This window comes from Peromyscus eremicus, chromosome X, assembly GCF_949786415.1.
Source record: "Peromyscus eremicus chromosome X, PerEre_H2_v1, whole genome shotgun sequence".
NCBI lineage: Eukaryota > Metazoa > Chordata > Mammalia > Rodentia > Cricetidae > Peromyscus > Peromyscus eremicus.
In genome coordinates, this window is record NC_081439.1 from 25,178,710 (window position 1) to 25,199,805 (window position 21,096).

At 43.5% G+C, this 21,096-nt stretch overlaps 1 protein-coding gene across 1 annotated transcript in view; it reads left to right on the forward strand.

The window, feature by feature from the left end:
* The first annotated feature begins 11,103 nt into the window (after positions 1–11,103).
* Positions 11,104–21,096, forward strand: part of Bmx (BMX non-receptor tyrosine kinase) — a 58,358-nt gene continuing 48,365 nt past the window's right edge. The window contains exons 1-2 of the mRNA XM_059250313.1: positions 11,104–11,212; positions 20,690–20,836. Coding sequence (XP_059106296.1) covers positions 11,210–11,212; positions 20,690–20,836 — 150 coding nt within the window. The 5' untranslated portion in view covers positions 11,104–11,209. The remainder of the gene's footprint in view (positions 11,213–20,689; positions 20,837–21,096) is intronic.

A 21,096-nucleotide genomic window follows, 5' to 3' on the forward strand; every position in this document is an offset into this window, starting at 1 on the left:
CAGATCCTAAAATGTATCCTCTCTAGCAGACAATCAATATATACCTATTAGGCCATGAAATGTGGAGCACAGAAACGAACTTCTGAACACAGGCCTGTCATCATTCAGACGTACTCAACTATTAAGTAGTTTTGCCTCCACTTAGATTTTCTGGGTCCTTCCAGACTCCCACAGTTAGATACACACACGAACAAGGATGAGGAAGTTAGCTAATTACAGTGTTTTATCAGAAGAAAAGCCAAGCTGCGGTCCCTTTCACCAAATCTCGGTGCTATTTAAGCATCTTCCTCCCTCAGCTCCCCGAGGAGCCAGTAGCAGGCTGGGAAAGGAAGCATCCTGAAACTGCTCCGGGCATCTCCTCCCCCCACCAACACACACACACACACACACACACACACACACACACACACACCACCCTCGCGGGGGTTCGGGGGGGGGGGGGGAGAGACGTCCCCGGCCACTCACTCTGCTGCAGCACAGGCCCAGGAGGGAAGCCTCGGCCGCCTTGGAGTCTCCGCAGCGTCAGGGACACAGCACTGGGAAGAAGGGTTTGCAGAGCGCCAGCCGTCAGTCAGCGTGACTCAGCACTCTGTTGTGGGGCCTCGGGGAGGCGGCAGTCTCTAGGTCCCAGGGGCCTTGGACCGGGATGACACTCCCTTTATTTACCCTGGGTTTGGATTCTCTGACTCCACCTCTCTGGGTCTGCCTTTTGACCTTCCATCCAAAGAGTGATGCGCACCCCGACCTCTTGGGGGCGCGCTGCTCGCCCCCATGTGTGGGATGCTTCCGTGCTCTGTATACCCCTGGATTGACTTGGAAAACCTGTTTTCGCTCCAGTCAGCTTGTCACCCAACCCGTTGGCTCTTTGAACCAGAATGTTTGCTAGCCACTTGTCCCGTTTTGGGCAGGTGATTCAGCCTCTCTGTGCATCAGGTTCGCCGTGAAATGAGGGTGGTGAAGATGATAGTACCACCATGGGAGGCTTGTAAAGAGAACAAACTGAGCCTGTCTCCTAGGTGCTACACACACAGTTGTTTCTCACAAATACGCTCCTTGCTGTTTGCCAGTGAGAACGGGGCCAGGGCCAGAGCAGAAGCAAGAGCCAAAACATCGCTGTTCCTGACGAAAGAGAAGGCATACTCTAATAGGTAGACATGTGATTAAGGGCTTGGATTTTGTTGGGATGGAGGGAGAAGGCATTGGAGAGTTGCCCTCAGTAGGATGAGGATGTGTACCCAGCCAGGAAGCAATCCAGTTTTCCTAGAATTTTTAATCAGGGGGCAGGCGAAGCTGCCATTCTGAATGTTCTTTAAACACCAGAAAGTTCATTGTCTTGTCTTGGGAAAAGAGTGAAAGCGGTGACGGGAAACTGTCTGATGGTAATGTGTATGTATGTATATATATATATATATATATATATATATATATATATATATATATATATATATATATATATGCATATATTTCCAACTGTGTAGGTCTTCCATGGAGACTGCTCCAGGTTGCTTTTGTAGCCAGAAAGCAGCCATAGATAACACTTACTGAGTACGGCTATGTTTCAATAAAAACCTTATTACAGATAATAAAATTTGAATTCATAAGATTATGTTTTGAATTCATGCAATTTTCACTTGTCACGAAATATTCTTTTGACTTTACATTTCAGCTAATATTTTGAGACCTGTTTCCATATATCCTAGGCTGGCCTTACCTCCCTAGATGGCCAAGTATAACTTTGAACTTCTGATTCTCCTGCCCATAGATCCCGCATGTTGGGGTTACAGTGGTTCATCCACCACCATGGCCAGTTTTATGTGGTGCTGAGGACTGGACCCAGGGCTTTGGGAGTGCTAAGCGAGCACTCTACCAACTGAGCCACATCCCCAGCCCCCTCAACCTTAAAATGTGAAAAAAAACATTCTTGGCTTTCAGACTGGACAAAAATGCGCACAGTGGGTGGGGGGCATAGCCATTTGGGCTGCAGCATAGTTTACAGACTCCCGCTGTAAACTAGGGAAGGAGAAGAGCGAAGACTTTTCCCTGGTGCTCAACTGGGCAGCATACACTGAAACTGGAACAGGACAGAGGAGAGCAGCCTGGGCTTTGTACAGGGATGGCTGGCATGCAAATGTGTGAAGTTGTCCCTGGTTTGTTTCTCTCTCTCCTGAGAAGTCCAAGGCCACACTTGGGTGTACATTATCTTTCTGAAATGGCTATCTCTCTTCCTTAATGCCCATACCTAAAGCCATAGTAAAGCATAGTCTAAATAGTTCTTCGTTTGTTTTTAAGTCTTTTCTCTGGGCTCTCCTATCAGTGGGCTTCAAACTGATCCTGCCTACCTTAAGTAATTCAAGGCCAAATGAGATAATCCATGTAAACATCAAAACTGCCACCAACTAATAAAGTACTGGTACTTGTCATTATTATAATTATTTCTAAAACTGTTTCCACATAAAATAGAAGTATGAAACCTCTGCCTGGCACATTGCAGAACTTACCTTGCATTCCCTTGACCAGTCCAACATTCAACCAGGTGACTGGGCTTGGAGTAAAAGCTTTCTCCTCACACTCTTTCAGCTCAAAAGCCTGTGGATTCGGATTTCTAACATCTCTCAGTGCATCCAAACCTTCCCATTCTGAAGGCTACTATCCATCTTCCCCAATCACCGTCCATTCTTCCTGCCTTCAGGTTCACCACTGGCCAACCCATTTTCCCAGTAGCAGACAAATAGAAAACCAATGCCTGAACCCCTCAGAGGCTTCTCACCGGCTTTAGTAGAAAGTTCTTTGATGTCTTTGAATCGGCCTCACCCTTTTACCCACTTGTGCAGGGGCTGGGGAGGAACTACACAAATATCTCTCCTTAGTTTGCCGGGCCTATCTAGAACTTTCCCTCCTTCACTTTCACTCAAGCTTTTCGCTCTTAACTTCTCTGTCATGCTCCAGGGACATCCTTTGATAGTTGTTTCCTCAAGTCTAGGAGAAACTTTCAACATGAAACACCTATATATTATTTCCTAAAGCCGTTGTTTATCCGCTCTTGGAAGATCCCATTTTCCTCCAGTGGCCTAAACAGTAGTTTCTATCTCACAGGTTTGTTCTGAAATATGACCCAACACTCTACTGAATCTGCCATTTACTCTTCTTGCTCTTAGGTCTATGCAGAACTGGTGGCTGCCTTGACCAATTCAGCGTGCCATTTCTAGGTGAGGCTTTGAAATGAGCTGGCAGTTACCACACCTGTTTCATGGAAACCAGCTGCTCTTTAAGAGTGATGACCTTGCTGGGCAGTGCATGTCTTTAATCCCAGAACTCGGGAGGCAGAGGCCGGTGGATCTCTGTGAGTTCGAGGCCAGCCTGGTCCATAGAAATAGTTCCAGTTCAGCCAAGGCTTACACAAAGAAACATTGTCTCAAAGAAACATTGTCTCAAAGAAACAAACAAACAAAAAAAAAAGAGTGACGACCTTGAGGTTATCGTTTTGAAAGAAGCCAGGGCTCCATAGAAAAGAGGCCTTGGAAGGAGATACACCATGAGAACAAATGAAGCTCAAGATCACCTTGAAAGTGGATCTTGCCGGGTGGTGGTGGTGCACAACTTTAATCCCAGCACTCGAGAGGCAGAGCCAGGTGGATCTCTGTGAGTTTGAGGCCAGCCTAGGCTACAAAGTGAGTTCCAGGACAGGCTCTAAAGCTACACAGAGAACCCTGTCTCGAAAAACCAAAAAAAAAAAAAAAAAGAAAGAAAAAAGAAAGTGGATCTTCCAGCCCCAGCTGCACCAACCAATGACACATGGATACAATCTGAACACCCAACATTGTTCTTCCCAGCTTCCTGATCCACAAAGTGCCTTTAAGGTAAACAGTTTCAGGGGAGTTTGTTTCATAAAAATGGGTACCTGGAAAAATATTTTCAGGTCATAGGAAAAAAGAAATAGATTTTCAAAATGCCAGGCTAGTGACAAACCTTGCAGAAAGTAGCTATGTCCATTTAATTCATCATGAGGACAATCAGCCATCAAGTGAGACAAACAATTATTAAACTGGAATTTAGAGGTTAAAATGTGCATCCCTCCTACTGGCCGTAGCAGATGCCTCCAAAGTGCAGATGTGCCAGCAAAAGGACTCCTCTGTTACAAGTATCATTTAATGATGAAAGAACTTCAGAAAGAATGGTGATGTTTCAGTGGACACCTTTTTGGAAATTTTTCTGGAATTCAAAATCTACTCCACCTCTGTATCCAGAGAAAGTGGTGACATTTCTCAAAGCAGAAGACAAATGAGGGGCATGTGTAGTCACAGCAGAACAGAGAGATTCCATTTGTAGGCCTTTCACGGAGAAAAAGAAAATGAGAGAGAGAGAGAGAGAGAGAGAGAGAGAGAGAGAGAGAGAGAGAGAGAGCACTTCCAAAAAGCTAGAAGACTGAAAGGGAAAAACAAGGATAGGAGAAGAAAGAATTTTTGCAAATGGAGTAGAAGCCATACAATGCTTCACTATGAACGGAGTCCACCTTAGAGGTGAGAGGTGTAATCCTGTACATTTGAACTCCGAGCCTTAGTCACAGTGTCATTTGAAATCAAAGGAGGATGTGGAGCAGGCAGCTGGATATGTAAGCACCAATCACCTTTGGAATCCTGAGCAACATGAAAGAAAAGTTTATGCTGATATGGCAAAGAGCAAAGCCTTCCCAAAATGACTCTAAATACACTACTGTAACCTTTAAAGACACCCATATTGTCAACACATGTTTAGTCATACCTCCCCCCTCACTTTGTTTTGCTTTTGTAACAGGGTTATATGACTTCAAACTCACTATGTAGCCACCGATGGCTTTGAATTCTGATCCTCCTGCCTCTATCCCCTGAGTGTTGGGATCACAGGCTTGTAACCGCATGCTTGATTGATGCAGCCTCAGGATCAAGCTCGGGGCTGTGTGCATGCTAGACCAGCACTCTCCCAAATGAGCTACACCCCCAGTCCAACTTTTTGCCTTTTATCCAACATATTGATTTTCATCTTTATAACACTGAACATCTTTCCAAAGGTATTATTTCATACAAGTGTATGATCATCTTAAACACTCCATCATTTGCAGGTATTTTTCTGTTTTAAGATATCAACACAAATGTTCTTGCCTGTGGATTTTGGTAAATTACTTTCCAGGGCAACAAAGTTGCTATTCATTAAAGGGCCAGTACCTCTGGAATATTCCATGTTAGAATTTCAGAGTAATTAACCCAGAAAATCAGTTGGCTTCAAGTCAAAAATTAATTACTTCACATGCACCAGTGAATGGAGGCCAGTATTCTGTTGGGCAGTTCAAGACATCCACTTATATCCAGAGAAGGTGGGTACATAAGACTTCCACTTCCTCCTGGCTGAGAATCTCTTTCACAGATATTGCAGGTTCTGACCCAGAAGCTGCATTGGTGTTCCTCTCTGCCTTCTCTCTGGGGTTCTGGCAAAAATCCCAGAAAAAGCAACTTAGGACCCTCTCTTTGGAGCTACAGAACATTCCTGGAATGGATCACAAGCAAAACCGTCTTGGCCCTGACAGGCTGATTCATTTCTGAAGTAGAGAAGCAGGGAAATGTAGGTGACTGATTCCCCTGATACTTACTTTAATTACCCTGATAACCTTTCTCAGCTTTCAACATTGGTAAAACTGTGTCTTCCGACCAGAAGAAGACAGCTTTGTGGATCACAGCATTGGAGTGAAGGTCAAGCCTAATTATAATAACTTCTAGCTAACATTGTGTTTGTTGAGTTGTTTAGGGAGGGCATGTACTGAGGTCTACAACTTACTTTGAATGCACCAATAATACTAACAACAACAATAATACCATGGTTGATGGGCGAATAAAGTAGAATATAGTGGTGGTATATGGGTCTTTTGACTTCTTTTAAACTTTCTCCATGCTATCTTTCCTGCTAAAATTTTGTTAAAAAAATTAAAATTACAGCCAGGCGGTGATGGCACATATGCCTTTAATCCCAGCACTCGGGAGGCAGAGCCAAGTGGATCTCTGTGAGTCCAAGGCCAGCCTGGTCTACAGAGCGAGATCCAGGACAGGCACCAAAACTACACAGAGAAACCTCGTCTCAAAAAAACCAAAAAAAAAAAAAAAATTAAAATTAAATAGGAAGGAAAACTGGAAAACACCCATAAGGTTACTCCTCTTTGCCTAGTCTCTTTACTCCCAACTCTAGTACCTGGTACAGGATCTGTGAACCAGAGCTGCCAAATCTAGTTCCAAGCTACTAGGTCATCCCTACAGCTAGCAGGATTTTTCTATGGCATGAGTTAGCCAATTTTGTTTCTGGGAAAGCCAGATAGTGAGCACTTGAGACTTCATAGGCATCAGTCTGCCGTAAGTGCTCAGCGCTGCCATTACATAACAAAGGCAATCCCACACGATGATACATAAATACACGGCTGCTCTCTCCCAATTGATTTTGTTTTTAGAAAGCAGGTGCGACTGGACTCACTTTTCTGACTGTTTCTAGACTTCGAATACTTACCTTCCACCAAGGAACTGGGGTAAACATGACTGGATGTCCACAGTTTATGTGAAGACGTCATGGGTATCTAGAAAGGTTATAACGAAGTAATTTAACAGGCCTTTCTGTACACACTCCACACATCCATCTTCTTTCACAAGGAAAAGGTTATTTGTTTCACCACTGAACCCAAGGTTTGATACATGAGTATCTTTGGGAGGGGTGATATGTTCATCTTAATTTCCAATGAGTGTGAACAATCCGTGTCAGATCCCAACTTCCAAGCAGGTTGGTTTAATACCAGAAGACATACATGCAACAAGTGATGGTGTTATACTCCCAATAAACACCTGCCCATGCCAGAAAGCATGGGCTACAAGAAAGCTGTTGGAGCCCTTGTAGGCTCACACTTTAGTAAAGACAGACAAATGAAATTATGCATTGTATCATAAGAGAATGAGTACTAGTGGAGAGGGAGGGAAGCAGAAAAAAATAAGAAGGACTGAGCATGCTAGGTCAGGGTGGGGTTGTAGTATTGAGCTGGATGGTCAAGATAAGGTCCATTGGGAAAATATTAGAGCAAGTCTAGGGTGAGGGACTGGACAGATGGCTCAGCGGTTAAGAAGAGCACTGGCTGTTCTTCCAGAGGTCCTGAGTTCAATTCCCAGCAACCATGTGGTGGCTCACAACCATCCGTAATGAGATCTGGCGCCCTCTTCTGGCCTGCGGGCATACAGGCATACATGCACGCAGAACACTGTATACATAATAAAAAAAAAAGTCTAGGGTGAGGCTATGAGCTAGGCAGATCCTGGGACAGTTAATCATCAGAAGATACAGTCAATGCAAGGGCTATGGGCCTGATGATGGTTCTTAATGAATAGCAATAGGCCAGTTTTAGGAGTTGGTAAGATGAAATAAAGTACTGAGATGATGTAAGAGATAATCCAAGGGGATTCATTAATTCATTAAGTGGTTTCCAGGGTGTAACCTAGGGTCTTGTGCATACTAGGCAATCACTCTGCCATCGAGCTACATCTTATATAAGTCTTAGAATTTTGTAGCAGACTCTTACTAGTATGGCCTGGAACTCTCAGTGTAGCCCAAGCTGATGTTAAACTTGTGAGAGATAACTCCAGTTTAGACCAATAAGTAGCAGCAGAAGTATTGAAAGTGGTCTAATTTTTGACACATTTAGAAGATAGTGCTAGCCATGGTTCCTGAAGGTTGGAGTGTTGAGTTTGTAAGGAAGAGTAATAAACAAGTAGCCCAGCTTGCTTGGTCTGACCCACCAGACAGATGGAGCCACTATGAACTGAGGAGGGGAAGACTACGGGAGGAGGTAGTTGGAAGGGTTAATCAGGAAGGCTGCTTTCAACATCTTAAAACTGACATATCTATTAGATATCCCAAATAGAGATGGCCACATTAACAATGGAATATGAGTCTCTGGAACCCAGGGGATCTTGGCTAAAACCTGAAAGAATCATATTTAAAATAATGAGTTAGAGGTAGATGATTCTTCCTGGTTGGCTAGCATCCCTAGTGATGGACAGTGCTGAGCAGGATGCTGCAGGAGAAAGCCATCCGCGGTCTTACCCAGATGTGGACCCATATTATTACCATACGAACCTTCTAGGCAGCATATGCCCACTGGTACATTAGTGCAAGACTGTCTGTGGGGCCATCAACTACTTATGGTTGTCTTTGAGGCCCAACTTCATGGGAGGAAATACACTCCTGGAAATAAAAACCTGACCAAAAAACTTAAGGCTGGGGAGGTCACAGGCCCTAGTGGAGAGTCTACTATTGTTTTGTTAAATGGACATGTAGCTAAACTGTCCTCTAAGTATTTGTGTTTGTACCCATAAAGTAGTGCTTCTCTTAGTCTGCTCAAAGTGCTCAGAATAAATAACTTTCAGGTGCTCAGCTCTAAATGGGACAGATATGATCTGGCTACCCTTTCCAAGAACCAAAGAACAGCCCAGCAGAGGGGCCAGAGAGATCATGAGAGCCGGGGGCTGCAGAGGAGTACTATGACACCCTGTCTTCTGGATGTGGCACGGCTGTTGCAATCATGACCTCACAGCAGCTGTGACCCCCTGCACATAAAGGAAGGTAGAAGGGGTGGCGGGAGTGGGAGCAGGAAAAGAGAGGAGTGGCTGTGATTAAGGACATTGCACACTTGTACAAAATTATCCGAAAGTTTACAAATAAAACGTAAGTCAAATGAAATTGTTTGAGACATAGTCTCACTATGTAACCCTGGCTGGCCTGGAACTGCTATGTAGACCAGGCTGTCCCTAACTTCACCATGATCCACCTGTCTCTGCTTTCCAAGAGCTGAACATAGCAAACAATAGAGGCCACCACTAACCTGAAACATATTCTCTCTCTCTTCCTCTCTCTCTCCCGGTCCCTCCCTCCCTCCCCTCCTCTCCCTCCCTCCCCCCTCTCCTTCCCTCCCCCCTCTCCTTCCTTCTTCCCTCCCTCCCTCTCTTCCTCCCTCCCCCTTCTCTCTTCTCCTCTCTCTTCTTTCTTCTCTCTCTCCTCCCTCTGTTCCCTCTCTGTCCCTTTATCTACTTCAGTTATAGCAGGTTCAATACCATGAGTGTAAGCGAACAAGATTCTTCATGGCACGAAGTGAAATCCCATGCTGTGTCCCTTCGGCTGTTGCTTGCTAAAGGCTTGCACAAACAAGCTTTCCAGAAAAGTGCCAAGGACCTCCCCTGTCAAAGGAGATAATAAAGACTATAATTTGAGTAAATTAAATCATGCAATTGGAATCAAAAGTTAGCAGTTAACAGAAACCATGGAAAATACAGAGCTGAAGAAAGTTTCAGGAGAAATTGCAGGAGAAGAGAATTAATAGGAGGAGGAAATAAATCTGTGGCATTTTAACTTAGAGGAAACCACTCCTCCTTGCTGCCTTTGAGTGTTTCAAGCCCCAGTGGGGTGTTGAAATCCCAGGAGATTATATACAGTTTTTTCCATGGTTATACCACCCCCTCCCTCTCCTCCTCTAGATTATTCGTATTCTAAAATCTGCCTACCATGTTGCCATATGTAAGACATGAAGTAAATATGAATCACCATATGGAAAGAGGGACAGAATTAAATCACTTCACCAGGTCGTTAGGTCTGTGCTTTGTTTTGTCATGTCTACAGCCCCTACCAGAATGATCAACTCTTGGCAGGCTGTCCATATGATTCACCAACTCAAAGAATAGCAGTTATATTAATACCACCTCTGCTTCAAAGAATACTTGTTGGAAACTCGGGGACTTTAGTCTCCATTGTCCACACAAGGTATTATCATCATCTGACCATATCATACGTGCTCACAGACACATTAACATGCCTACCAGTTCATTAACTTATACCGTACATCAATGTATGAGTCTAAAATGCTGAATCTAAAAAGTGCCGTCAGAGGGGGCTGGAGAGATGGCTCAATGGTTAAGTGCACTGGCTGCTCTTCCAGAGGACCCAGGCTTGATTCCCAGAACCCTCATGTTGCCTCTCAACTGTCTGTAGCTCTAGTCCTGGAGTATGCACCCTTGTCTGGCCTCTGAGGGCACTGCATGCACGTGCCGTGTAGCTACACACTCAGGAAAAAAAAAAGCCACACACACAAAATAGTAAGTGATCTATTTTTAAATGCCATTAGATTTATTATACATGACCAGCCAGCATGCTCCAGAGAAAATAGTGGGATGAAAAAAGCCGAATACCCAGATGTGGTCATTATCAATAAAAACTGACAGTCACACTTTGTCTTTGTGATATCGGTGCAGCATACATTAGTAAAATCAGTCTCGGTCTCATTTTTAGACTAACTTCTTTAACATAAATTAACTCATTTCCTGTGGTGAAGGCATGAGCCACTGGTATAATTTTTGCAAACCTTTGAAATTCCTTCAGTCTTCAGATAGCACACAGTAGAAGAGATGTTGTAGGTCCAGGTCCCACCAGCCACTGTTTTCATTCAGGAACCCCAGTACCAGGTGCCCATGGCTCATTTCTTTAGCTAGGTTTGGCCTCTGAGGAAGCAAGTGTGCTTGGCCTGCTGGCTGATTTCAATTTTTAACCATTTTCAGAGGAAGACATCATATTAGTCTGACAATTCCAAACTTCTTTCTAGTCTTTAACAAAATGTGGCTATGTGCACCTTCAGGCTTGTATTTTTTTGTTGTTCTCGGGCCTCCCTTTGTCCAAGTGTCGGGCTCAAGTTTTCGTTTCTTATTCTCGGTACACTTTGGCATTACCTAATGATTTCCTGATTCTGGCTCCTGTGAGAGAAGTCAGCGTCAGAAGTCGGGTTTCACCAAGATATTTTCTTGTCCTTTCCAGAACAAAGCTCTAGAAACAAAGGCAGGGTTATCACATGTCCCCAAGAGCTGCCTGGGAAAAGCCCGTGCTGCACTTATCAGGGTTGGAGTCTTTCTGAAATATGCTTTTGTCTCCGTGGCCATTGCATTCAATCACATCAACAAGTGTTGGCTAAGTGCTGAGCGCGGTTTCCTGTGGGATTGTGTAAGGCCCTGCAGGTCAATAAATGCTTTGGAGGCACTGCGGCGTGTAGCCATTTCTGACCCAACAGCTAGAAAAATGTGAGACAATCGGCTGCCGCTGGGGAGAGAAGACAGCTGAGGCTGAGTTCTTCGCTTCACCGGGCTGGACCCCAGAGAGACGGAAGAAGCCTGAAATGGTGCGTGGAAGTGGCCAGCAGCTGTGCAGTGTCGTAGCCTACAGAAGGATAGGTTCAGACCCAGGTGTTGTGGGGCTGCAGTTTTTAAATTTTGGAGAGCCCATCACAGTAAAAAAAAAAAATAATAACAACTACAAAATTATGAATACAGAGGTGTTGGGCTTCCCTTGGGACTCGAAAGCGAGCTTGTAATTTGGGGACCAGAGACTTAAACTGTTGCTATTTCACCGTGAATTCTTCACCTTGCTCAAAATCTCACTGAGCGCCTAGCATAACAGGTTGGATAGATGTAGCTTTTTCCTTTACTGCTTTTCTCCACACTTTTCCTTCCACACTGCCCTTGCACGGCTTTTCACGTTGTCTTCATAACTGCTCAACAAAAGACAGAGGGTTTTTTGTTTTATTTTGTGTGTATGTGTGTTGTTTGTTTGTTTGTTTGTTTTTAGCTATACTTCTTTTCTTTATATTTTCCTCATGTTCTTTCAGCTACAAATGTTTACTTTTAGGTTCCTGAAGTCTCCCTAAATCTGACATCAAGAATGCTTATGGTGGAAATAGAAGTGTGGGAGGCAAATTGTCCATTTGCTCCCACAACCATAGAATTGAAAGGTTCTCATTAGCTACCGTGATTTCAGTGGACTTAAATTTCAGTGCACCTGAAAACTCTAGTGTGCTCTCGAGTCCCCAGTGCAGATTGTGGTTTAGGTGTGGGGTGGGAACAGACCCAGCTGCGCCTTTTACATTTGTAGTTTACTCTTGGATGATTTTATACGTGTATACAAGGTATTTTGATCAAGTACTTACTTAGTTCAGCCTCCACTGCCCTCTCTTAGTCCCCTCTCACTCCCTCTGAAGGCCTTCTTCTGAACAAGGATCCCTCCTGCTTTTGTGCCGTTTTGTTGGGGTCCATTGGGTTTAATGGGGGTGGCTTGCACTAGTGTGGGCAGCTGCCGGGAAGAGTCTGCTTTCTAAGCAGCTCCAGGAGGTATGAATGCTATCAGACGAGTGGACCACCCTTAGAGTCACTTCCAGTACATATTTGGATAAGTGTTTATGGGAGTGCAAATGTACCACCCATCGAGGATGATTCAACCTGATTTGAAGTTAACTAGTCCCCAGATAGGGCCTATAACAAACTCAAGGAACTGCTGCTTGGAATCCATTAAAAAAAAATCTGGGGGTGAGGCATAAGAAGGGCAATTTTGTCTTTGAGGAGCATGGCATTGCCTTCATTCAGTCTTCTGACTGTGCTGTGGTCTATTTGTCAACGTAAGTACCGAGCAGCCCAGAGAAAGCACAGCTCCTAAGGTGCGTGGCATTGTGCTGCCATTTTCTCATGACTTCTCAAAACCCTTCAAAACAGCTATTGTTTTTACTCCCTTTACAGATGGGGAAGCTGAGGTTTGGCAGGGTTAGGTAATGGGTCAGGTTGCGTAGAGATACATCCAGGATTTGAACCCATCCATATGTGACGCTTTTGCCTAGGGCATTGCACAGCTAAACAGTAATAAATGCTAAACTGATGCCAGCTGATCCATTTACCACTTTTGACTTTTCTCCTGAGGAAGATGCCCAGAGGGAGTTCCCCTGAGGGAGGCAAAAAAAGAATAGGTTGCTTAGAATAAGAAAAGGTAGCTTAGAAATGCTCTAGAAGGCACAGAAGATGAATTCATGTGCAAAGCAAATATGATCTCCAACAGAAATAGCACTGGAATTCTCTCTTCATGAGAATAAAATCTCCCCTAGATGCCTTGTTTTCATAAGCTTATCTCGGAGCAGTTAAAGCATGGTTTTCCAAAATGCTGAGGATGTGAGTGTTGACATTACTGTTTCTGTCTATTTCGAGCCAAGATCAACTGTAGCTCTCTGGCCTACACAGTACCATGTGAAACAGGGACTTGGGTTCTATGGAGCTGAGAGGCAGCATCATAAGCTTTGTTCAGCCACTTCACCTGATTCTGAATTACACTTCTTGGTCTTGTGTAAGCTTGCCATTGGATTGTATTCAGTTGTTTAGCAGAAAGATAAACAGGACCTTGGGCAAATATTTGACTATTAAAGTTGTCACGGGGATGTCTAGTTTCTCTTTCAAACCCCTGCCCGGTCTTTAGTTGTAGTCCCTCCCTCCTCCCGCCTAGTCTTTTCTCTCCACTGCCCATCCAATACATTTATCACTTTACTATCTTAGCACCAATCAGTCTATCAAAATCTATAGCTAAATGGCATGTAAAATAAGACAATGAAGCAAGTAAAGGGTAAGGAACTGCTGCCCCAGCTCTCCATTCTAAAGAACAAAGCCTTAAAAACACCGCCTTGAACGTTTCAGGAAATAGTTTTCCGTTAAGCAGAGCTGTGCGCTGGGCCCATTTAACACATCTCGTCTTTCCTGTCTCCTCCTCTCCTCCTTCACTACCTGCCATTTACTCCCACTTTCAAGGCTGCATTTTTTTTAACCAGCATTCAAAATGTGGGTTATAATCCATCTATAGATTCTGTGTTTCTAAAGCCAAGGATGAAACCCAGGGCCTTGCACATGGTGGACAAGCATTCTTTACCTCTTCCATACTGCACCCTAGCCTAGAGTTTTACTATTTAACACTGCTTTGAGGAGCCTGTTGAATGATTATTTCCAAGTCATGTCTTTCTGAGAGTTCTCTTGAAAGGTCCCTTGCACTGGTTTCATTAGACCAATATTTATGTCTAGTTCCCTCAACAGTCAGTAGCTTTGGTTGAATGTAGATCGATCTCCCCCCCCCTCTCTCTCTCTCTCTCTCTCTCTCTCTCTCTCTCCCTCCCTCCCTCCCTCCCTCCCTCTGTCTCTCTCTGTCTCTCTCTGTCTCTCTCTCTCTCTCTCTCTTTCTCTCTCTCTCTCTCTGTGTGCGTGTGTGTGTGTGTGTGTGTGTGTGTGTGTGTGTGTGTGTGTGTATGTATGTGTGCACACCCGTGGCGCATTTGGGTCTCTTTGTCTCTGTCTCCCTGCCCCTCCCCGACTCTGGCCTTTCCTCTTATTGAGACAGGATCTCACCGTGTAGCCTTTGCTTGCCTGGAGCTCAGTATGTAGACTAGGCTGGCCTGGAATTCACAGAGATCCTCCTGCCTCTGCTTCCTGAGTACTGGGATTAAGGCATGTGCCACCATGCCCAATTATTTTTGAGTATGTCCAGTGCCATGGTATGAACATGTCTAAGGCAAGACAGAAGAATCTAGCTCCCTGGCTATTGGATCACTGGTTTGTAGTTTGGGCAAAGTTGCTTACAATGTTATGGCTCCGTACTTCATTAGTAAAAGTGATTTTGAGGGTTACTCTAAGCTTTCACATCCAGTGGCTGCTTCTTGTGTTTAGGTTAGAGTCGTCTCAGGTTTAGATCGCACAATGACCATGTTCTTTTCTATCCCTGGTATCCTCATCAAGAATGTGGACTGTGGAGCTAAGTAACAAGAATTCAAATCCCAGTTCTAACACATTAGCAGTGTGACTTGGTGTTCCGCGTAGTTTCGAGAATGATCTACGAAAGCTGTATTTGCAGTTTCGAATGGGTGTGTTTATTCAGAATTTAGCAAACAAACAAATAAAATAAAGAAATAGCCAGCGGCAGATAGACAGAAGCAAAGTATAGATAGATAGCAAAACGTCAGCAAGCAGGGTTTTCACAACAGCCAACAGGGACAAGTGGAGTAGCCCAGTGGAGAGAGCAAACGAAGTTGGCAACATCAAGTTGGAGGCTAACATCTAGCAAAAAGCGACTGGAGTTTCTCATTGAGAGTCTTCCCTCTGAGCTTCTGGCTTCCCAGTCCCACTGCAGGGATTTTTATACCTTGAGATAAACAATGGTAACCTCTGTTGGAAGTTGTTTATCTTTTAGCTATTTTTGAGAACACAAGTTTTTGTTTGTTTGGTTGGTTGGTTTTGTTTGGTATTTTGAGACAGCGTTTCTCCGTGTAGCCCTGACTGTCCTGGAACTCACTCTGTAGACAAAGCTGGCCCCAAACTCAGAGATTCGTCTGCCTCTGTCTCCTGAGTACTGGGATTAAAGGCGTGCGCCAATACCCTTTGTTGCTTACAGCTTTTCCCTCTTTCTGTTACAGAGCCAGGGAGCCAGGCTGACTCAGGACAGGGAGTTTGGAGAACACTAGATAAAACATGCTTGAATATGAGACAGAGGAGGTCAACTGACTCGCAGAACCCACTTTCAATAAGCTTGAACAGCACCTGACAATTTACCAATATAATGTCAATTACAACTGGGCAATTTGTTTTTCTACTGCGGCTTTGTCACCTGTAAGGAGGGACTGAAATTACAATATACTCTACGGTAGGACTGTTGCAGGACAGAAGTTTCCAACACCAGCCTGGCACAGGATTAGTTGTGCCGGGACATGCCTAATAGGATGGAGGTACAATAGCTTATTCTTGGCTGTGTGTCATACCTCATCACCCAGGGTGATTATAACCAACAAATAAACATTTCTGAAATGTCCTAAATTGTGCCTAGTATACAATGAGCCCTTGAATGTTGGCAAGGATTATTATTACTAAAATGTTTTTGTGTACTTCAAGGTTATTATCAATGTCCCCCATCATATAATAACTTTCATGATTTTTCTTTTGGGTCTGGAGAGAAGTTTCAGCAGTTAAGAGTGTATACTGTACTGGTCTGGCAGAGGACCTGAATTGGGTTTCCAGAATCTACATTAGATGGCTCACACCTGCCTGCAACTCCAGCTCCAGAGGGATCCTACGATGGCACCCATACTCACATGAGCATGTCTATCTGCACACACACACACACACACACACACACACACACACACACACACACTTTTTAAAATAAAATAATCTTTTTCTTTTCAATTGCTCCTTCTTCAGGCTATTTATAGTAAAATGAATGGGCTCTACTGAGTTCTTTCATCCCATATAGCCCTTTTTGAAAACTTGACTTTGGTGCCCATAGCATGCCAGGTATTTCATTTAAGTGGCTTCATGCAAGAGGGCTCTAACAGATCTCATTTTACGAATCAGGACAATAAAACAGAAGGGAAAAGGGCCTGTTCCAGGTGCTACAGCCAGCAAATGGCAATCACATAATCTTTGAACCTTTGGAGTCTACTGCTGCATAACGCCCTTACATATCATTTAGTCATGAAACCTATCTCACATGTATTTATTGTCACTCAGGGTCACGGAAAGGTGACATTTATTTCTGGAACCAGTCACTCAGTGTCAGACATCTTTTGGGTTGAAGGTCAGACCTGCCAACCAGAACTACCACATTGCACTTACTCTCACAAGATCATTTCCTTGTGAATCTTAAATAACCATGTGGTTGTGAGCCATACAAATTCAACATGCAGCTTTTATATATGCAATTACTAGCATGATAGTTTCTGGTTTCATTGTATTTATTTTTGTTAGGTTTTGGTTTTACCTCCCCTCTGTGTAGTTTGATATGCTTATGGAAATAGGCAGCATGGACTATTTGGTAAGCAAATTGATGTTTCTATTCTATGTGGGTGGTTATTATGAGAGTCCTGTCAGATCCCACCCACTCCTGTATGGAAATAGATTTCTGTTTAATACTAAGCAGGTTTCATGTGTCAGCGTATTGTGAAAGAGTCTTCTTTAACTCTTGCTTCCTACCTGAACTTCCTTTCAGTGATGGTGGCCATAGCAGATGCTGCGGGTCACTGAACAGGCCTTTGACTCAACAGGAGTGCCTGAGACCTCTTTAACTGCTATCCCAATACGAAGGAGGAGACGCTGCATTTCTAAAAATTAATCAAGTATCACTTCCTGTAGAAAGTGGGGCCACAGGCCTTCCTTCAGTTTGGACCTCGATTTAGCTGCAAAGAATGAAATTACAACATCTTCAGAAAAATGATAAAACTGAAGGATGAAAGAAATAAGACAGACTAAGACAAATACCACATTTCTCTTACATGCAAAATCTAGATTGAAATTTCTATGTCCATGTGTGTATAAAGACACATACATATGTGTAGGCCACGAGATTAGAAAGGAGACTATGAAAGAAGGAGAAGAGGTCTAAAGGGAGGGGGAACAAAGGGGAGCTCTGCACTCTATGTGCAGGAATGCAAGGGGGTAGCATTGGGGGAGGGGAGTTGGGGACAAATAAAAACGAGGTATGAATGTGGGAGAACACCACAATCAAACTCCTTATTTAAAAAAAGATTTATTTTGAATTCTGTGCGTGTACATGAGCACAGTGCTCACAAAGCCAGGGGCATTAGACGCCCTGGAGCTAGAGAAGTCCATAGAGGGGAAGGAAGTGGGGAGAGGGAGAAGGGAAGGCCCAGCACTGGCCACAGACCATGCTAGTTTGTTAGAAGAAATAATCGGGCGATGACAAAATTGCGACTCATCAAAACAGGGCTCTTCTGGTCTGTAAAGGACCCGAGAGCCCACCTTAAGGACCGTAGCCTTGAAGGCCTGGCCCTCATGAATCGAATTTCAGAGACACATGACTCCAAATGCCTGGTACCTAAGAATCGCACATGACAGATCCTCATGAACAGAGCGTGAACCTGTCTTAATGACAGTAAGCATGTATGCCTACATACCTGAAAAGAAAGAATCTAGAGAGATGTTTGTCGTTTTCTTTGGCCTGCTTGAGTTTTCAGTTCTGTAGAATAAGCACGTATCATGTGATTTTTAAGTGAAAAAAAAACATTCACAAAAGACAGGTTTGAATGAACCATGATGCTGAAATTTGACTAGTTTTACCTTGTCTGATGCAGAAGGATGGTAAACTCTTAGAAATTTATGGTAGAATGTAACTACCCAATAGCCTTCCTTTCTACTTCCTGTTCTTCCCTCTAGTACATGGAGGATTTTGTTATTCTTCTTAATGCTCTACATAAAATCTCCTCCAGCCCCATCTTTAATGTAAAGTGCATGAAATCTTGATAAAGATCACAGTATGCAAATCATCATCTGCAGTGCTGGGAAAAACTACATCCTACCCCAGACATGAAGTCCTGTTTGTTTAAAACAGTGCTCTGATCGGATCTGCAACAGTGCTCTGATCGGATCTGCAGCAGGGCTCTGATCGGATCTGCAGTGGTGCCCTGGTCAGATCTGCAGCAGGGCTCTGATCGGATCTGCAGCGGTCCTCTGATCGGATCTGCTAAGGTAGTAGGTGGCCTTGAGAAATACTGTTTTAGCTGCACACATATGAGAAAATTGGGCAGAGCTTCTAATGTTTTTAAGGTAGAATTATGAGTATGATATGAAAGTATGCTGTAACTATGCCTGTGTTTGATTACCCTGGGGGTAATAACATAAAACTATCACTTCATAATTTCCATGCATTTTCAAGAATATTCTCTTGTTGCCATAGACTCTGCTGGATATAGGAAATAATCTTACCAGGGAAGGAAAACCTGTGGAACTTTCACCTCCTTACTCAGGTCCTGTCACCTGAACCCTAACCTCACCTCTGCCCTGTCATCCAAAGAAACCAATGTCCACGCTGCTCAAAAGAAACTACTCCTACTTTTGTTCTTAAAAAAAAAAATAAAAAATTGGCCGGGCGGTGGTGGCGCACGCCTTTAATCCCAGCACTCGGGAGACAGAGGCAGGCGGATCTTTGTGAGTTCGAGGCCAGCCTGGTCTACAGAGCGAGATCCAGGAAAGGCGCAAAGCTACACAGAGAAACCCTGTCTCGAAAAAAAAAAAAAAAATTAAGTCCAGCGGTGGTGGCTCACACCTTTAATCCCAGCACTAGGGAGGCAGAGGCAGGTGGATCTCTGTGAGTTCAAGGCCAGCCTGGTCTACAGAGTGAGTTCCAGGACAGCCAAAGCTACATAACGAGACCTTGTCTCAACAATAAATAAATAAATAAATAAATAAATAAATAAATAAATAAACAAACAAATAAATAAACAAACAAAGAAAACAAAATGAAAGAAAGAAATTGAAGATAGGGTCTCACTACATAGCCCTGGCTGCCCTTGAACTCGCTATACAGACCAGTCTGGCCTCAAACTCATGGAGATCTATCTACCCGCCTCTGCCTCCCAAGTGCTGGGATTAAAGTGCTAGGATTAAAGGCATGTGCCACTATGCCTGGTATTTTTCCATCTTTTAAAAAAAATTTAACTTAATTTTTATCATATTTTGGTCATATTCTTTCCCTTCCCCCAACTCCTGCATGCCTTTGCGAACGTTTTCAATAATCATAGTCTCCTGACCTAGGTACATAAATTTAAAGAGCTGTTGTTCTTAATTCCCACTTTTAGAGTTGTGTGGTCCATGTCAGGAGGAATGGCTGGTGGTGATTTATGGAATCTTAGCTGTGTTTTTAGTCTCCCTTTCCATCTACTACCTGCTGTGGCATACTTCTGGGCTAGTAGGAAGGACCTGCTAGTGACCGGCCGGGTTTGCTTCTGCTCCTGCACCTGCCTCCAACCTGAGGAAACAATGTCTGTGCTGGTGCTTCCTGATCAAGAGTGTTAATAGGATGCAAATACTTTCTCTTTTAATGCACGGCCCTGGCATAGTCAGGGAGAACATGAGAGATGGTGCCTCAGAGCAGTGACTTTTTGCTTACAGCTTGAGAGTTAAAATTAAGACCCATACGTCGACTTCAGCTCCACGGTGTTTAAGGTGAGTAAACTTGATTATCTTCAGAGCATCATAGATCAGAATGACTGGGAACCTGATTTGAAATAATGGTGCAGTCTCACAAAGCAAAGAAGAACATGAAGTTTATCTCTGAGGCCCACGGCTAAACATCTCTTCTTTTCTGATCAGACCTGATAGCGCAGAGAGGGTTAAAACTGTCATGTCTTAGTGGAAGGAGAGAATTGATGCATTTCTTTTTCTCTTTAAATACCTTAAGTTTTAGATGTTTCCCATAGTTGGGGAGTGAGAAGGTTTTCCTTTGTAAATGTGCTCGGTCTGCTGTTCCTTCGAATCTCCTTTGTCAACATGTTTGTTGCCTTTCCACCCCCTTCTTCCTTTGATTTAATCTTGATCTTGTCGATCATATCTGAATTCCTTATGTCATGTTCCGGGGTGCTGAATGTCCCTTACAATGATACCAGTGTTTTGTGGTGATTTGGATAATATGACGAAACCACTGGCCACAGGCTTGGAGGGAAATTTCAGTTGATGAGTTACTTAATACATGGTGAGCTTCCTGAAGTGCAGTTTAAAAGATTTTACCTCTCCTATTCAATTGAATAGATGTGTATAGAATGGATGTGTATAAGTGGTCAGGAGGGGGTGCAAAAATTGTGACTATGATACAGAGTGAGACATGAGTCGGGAAAGGCATAAAATGCTATAGAAAACCCACATACTTCCAAACTCAGGACAAAAGCCGCAGAAAACGATGAGTGGTATGTGGTTTATTCTATAATCCTAAATCAGTCTGCTTTTTAGAAGTTGGCATGTTTATTCTCCCCAAACCTAGCTAGGTACCGCCATCATTTTAATTCTTTTCTTTTCTTTAGGACGACAACATGGATACCAAGTCCATTCTAGAAGAACTGCTTCTCAAAAGGTCACAGCAAAAGAAGAAAATGTCACCCAATAATTACAAGGAGCGCCTTTTTGTTTTAACCAAAACAAGCCTTTCCTACTACGAATATGACAAAATGGTAAGGCTTCCTTCCTTCTTTTGTGCTAGTTATTATTTTTTTCCCCGAGTCTCCACAAAGTACTTGATCACAATGTAAGAATAGCAGGTTTGTTAGCTAAGAGTAAAGATCAGCTTGTATCAATGTGCTACGCTGCCTCTCTTTAACCAAAGTATGATGATTCAAGAAAAAGGATTTGGCAAATATTTCCTCATTTTACTAAGACCAATCACAATACGTCTTTAGAACAGTGCTTCTCAGCTTGAGGTAATTTTGGTTGC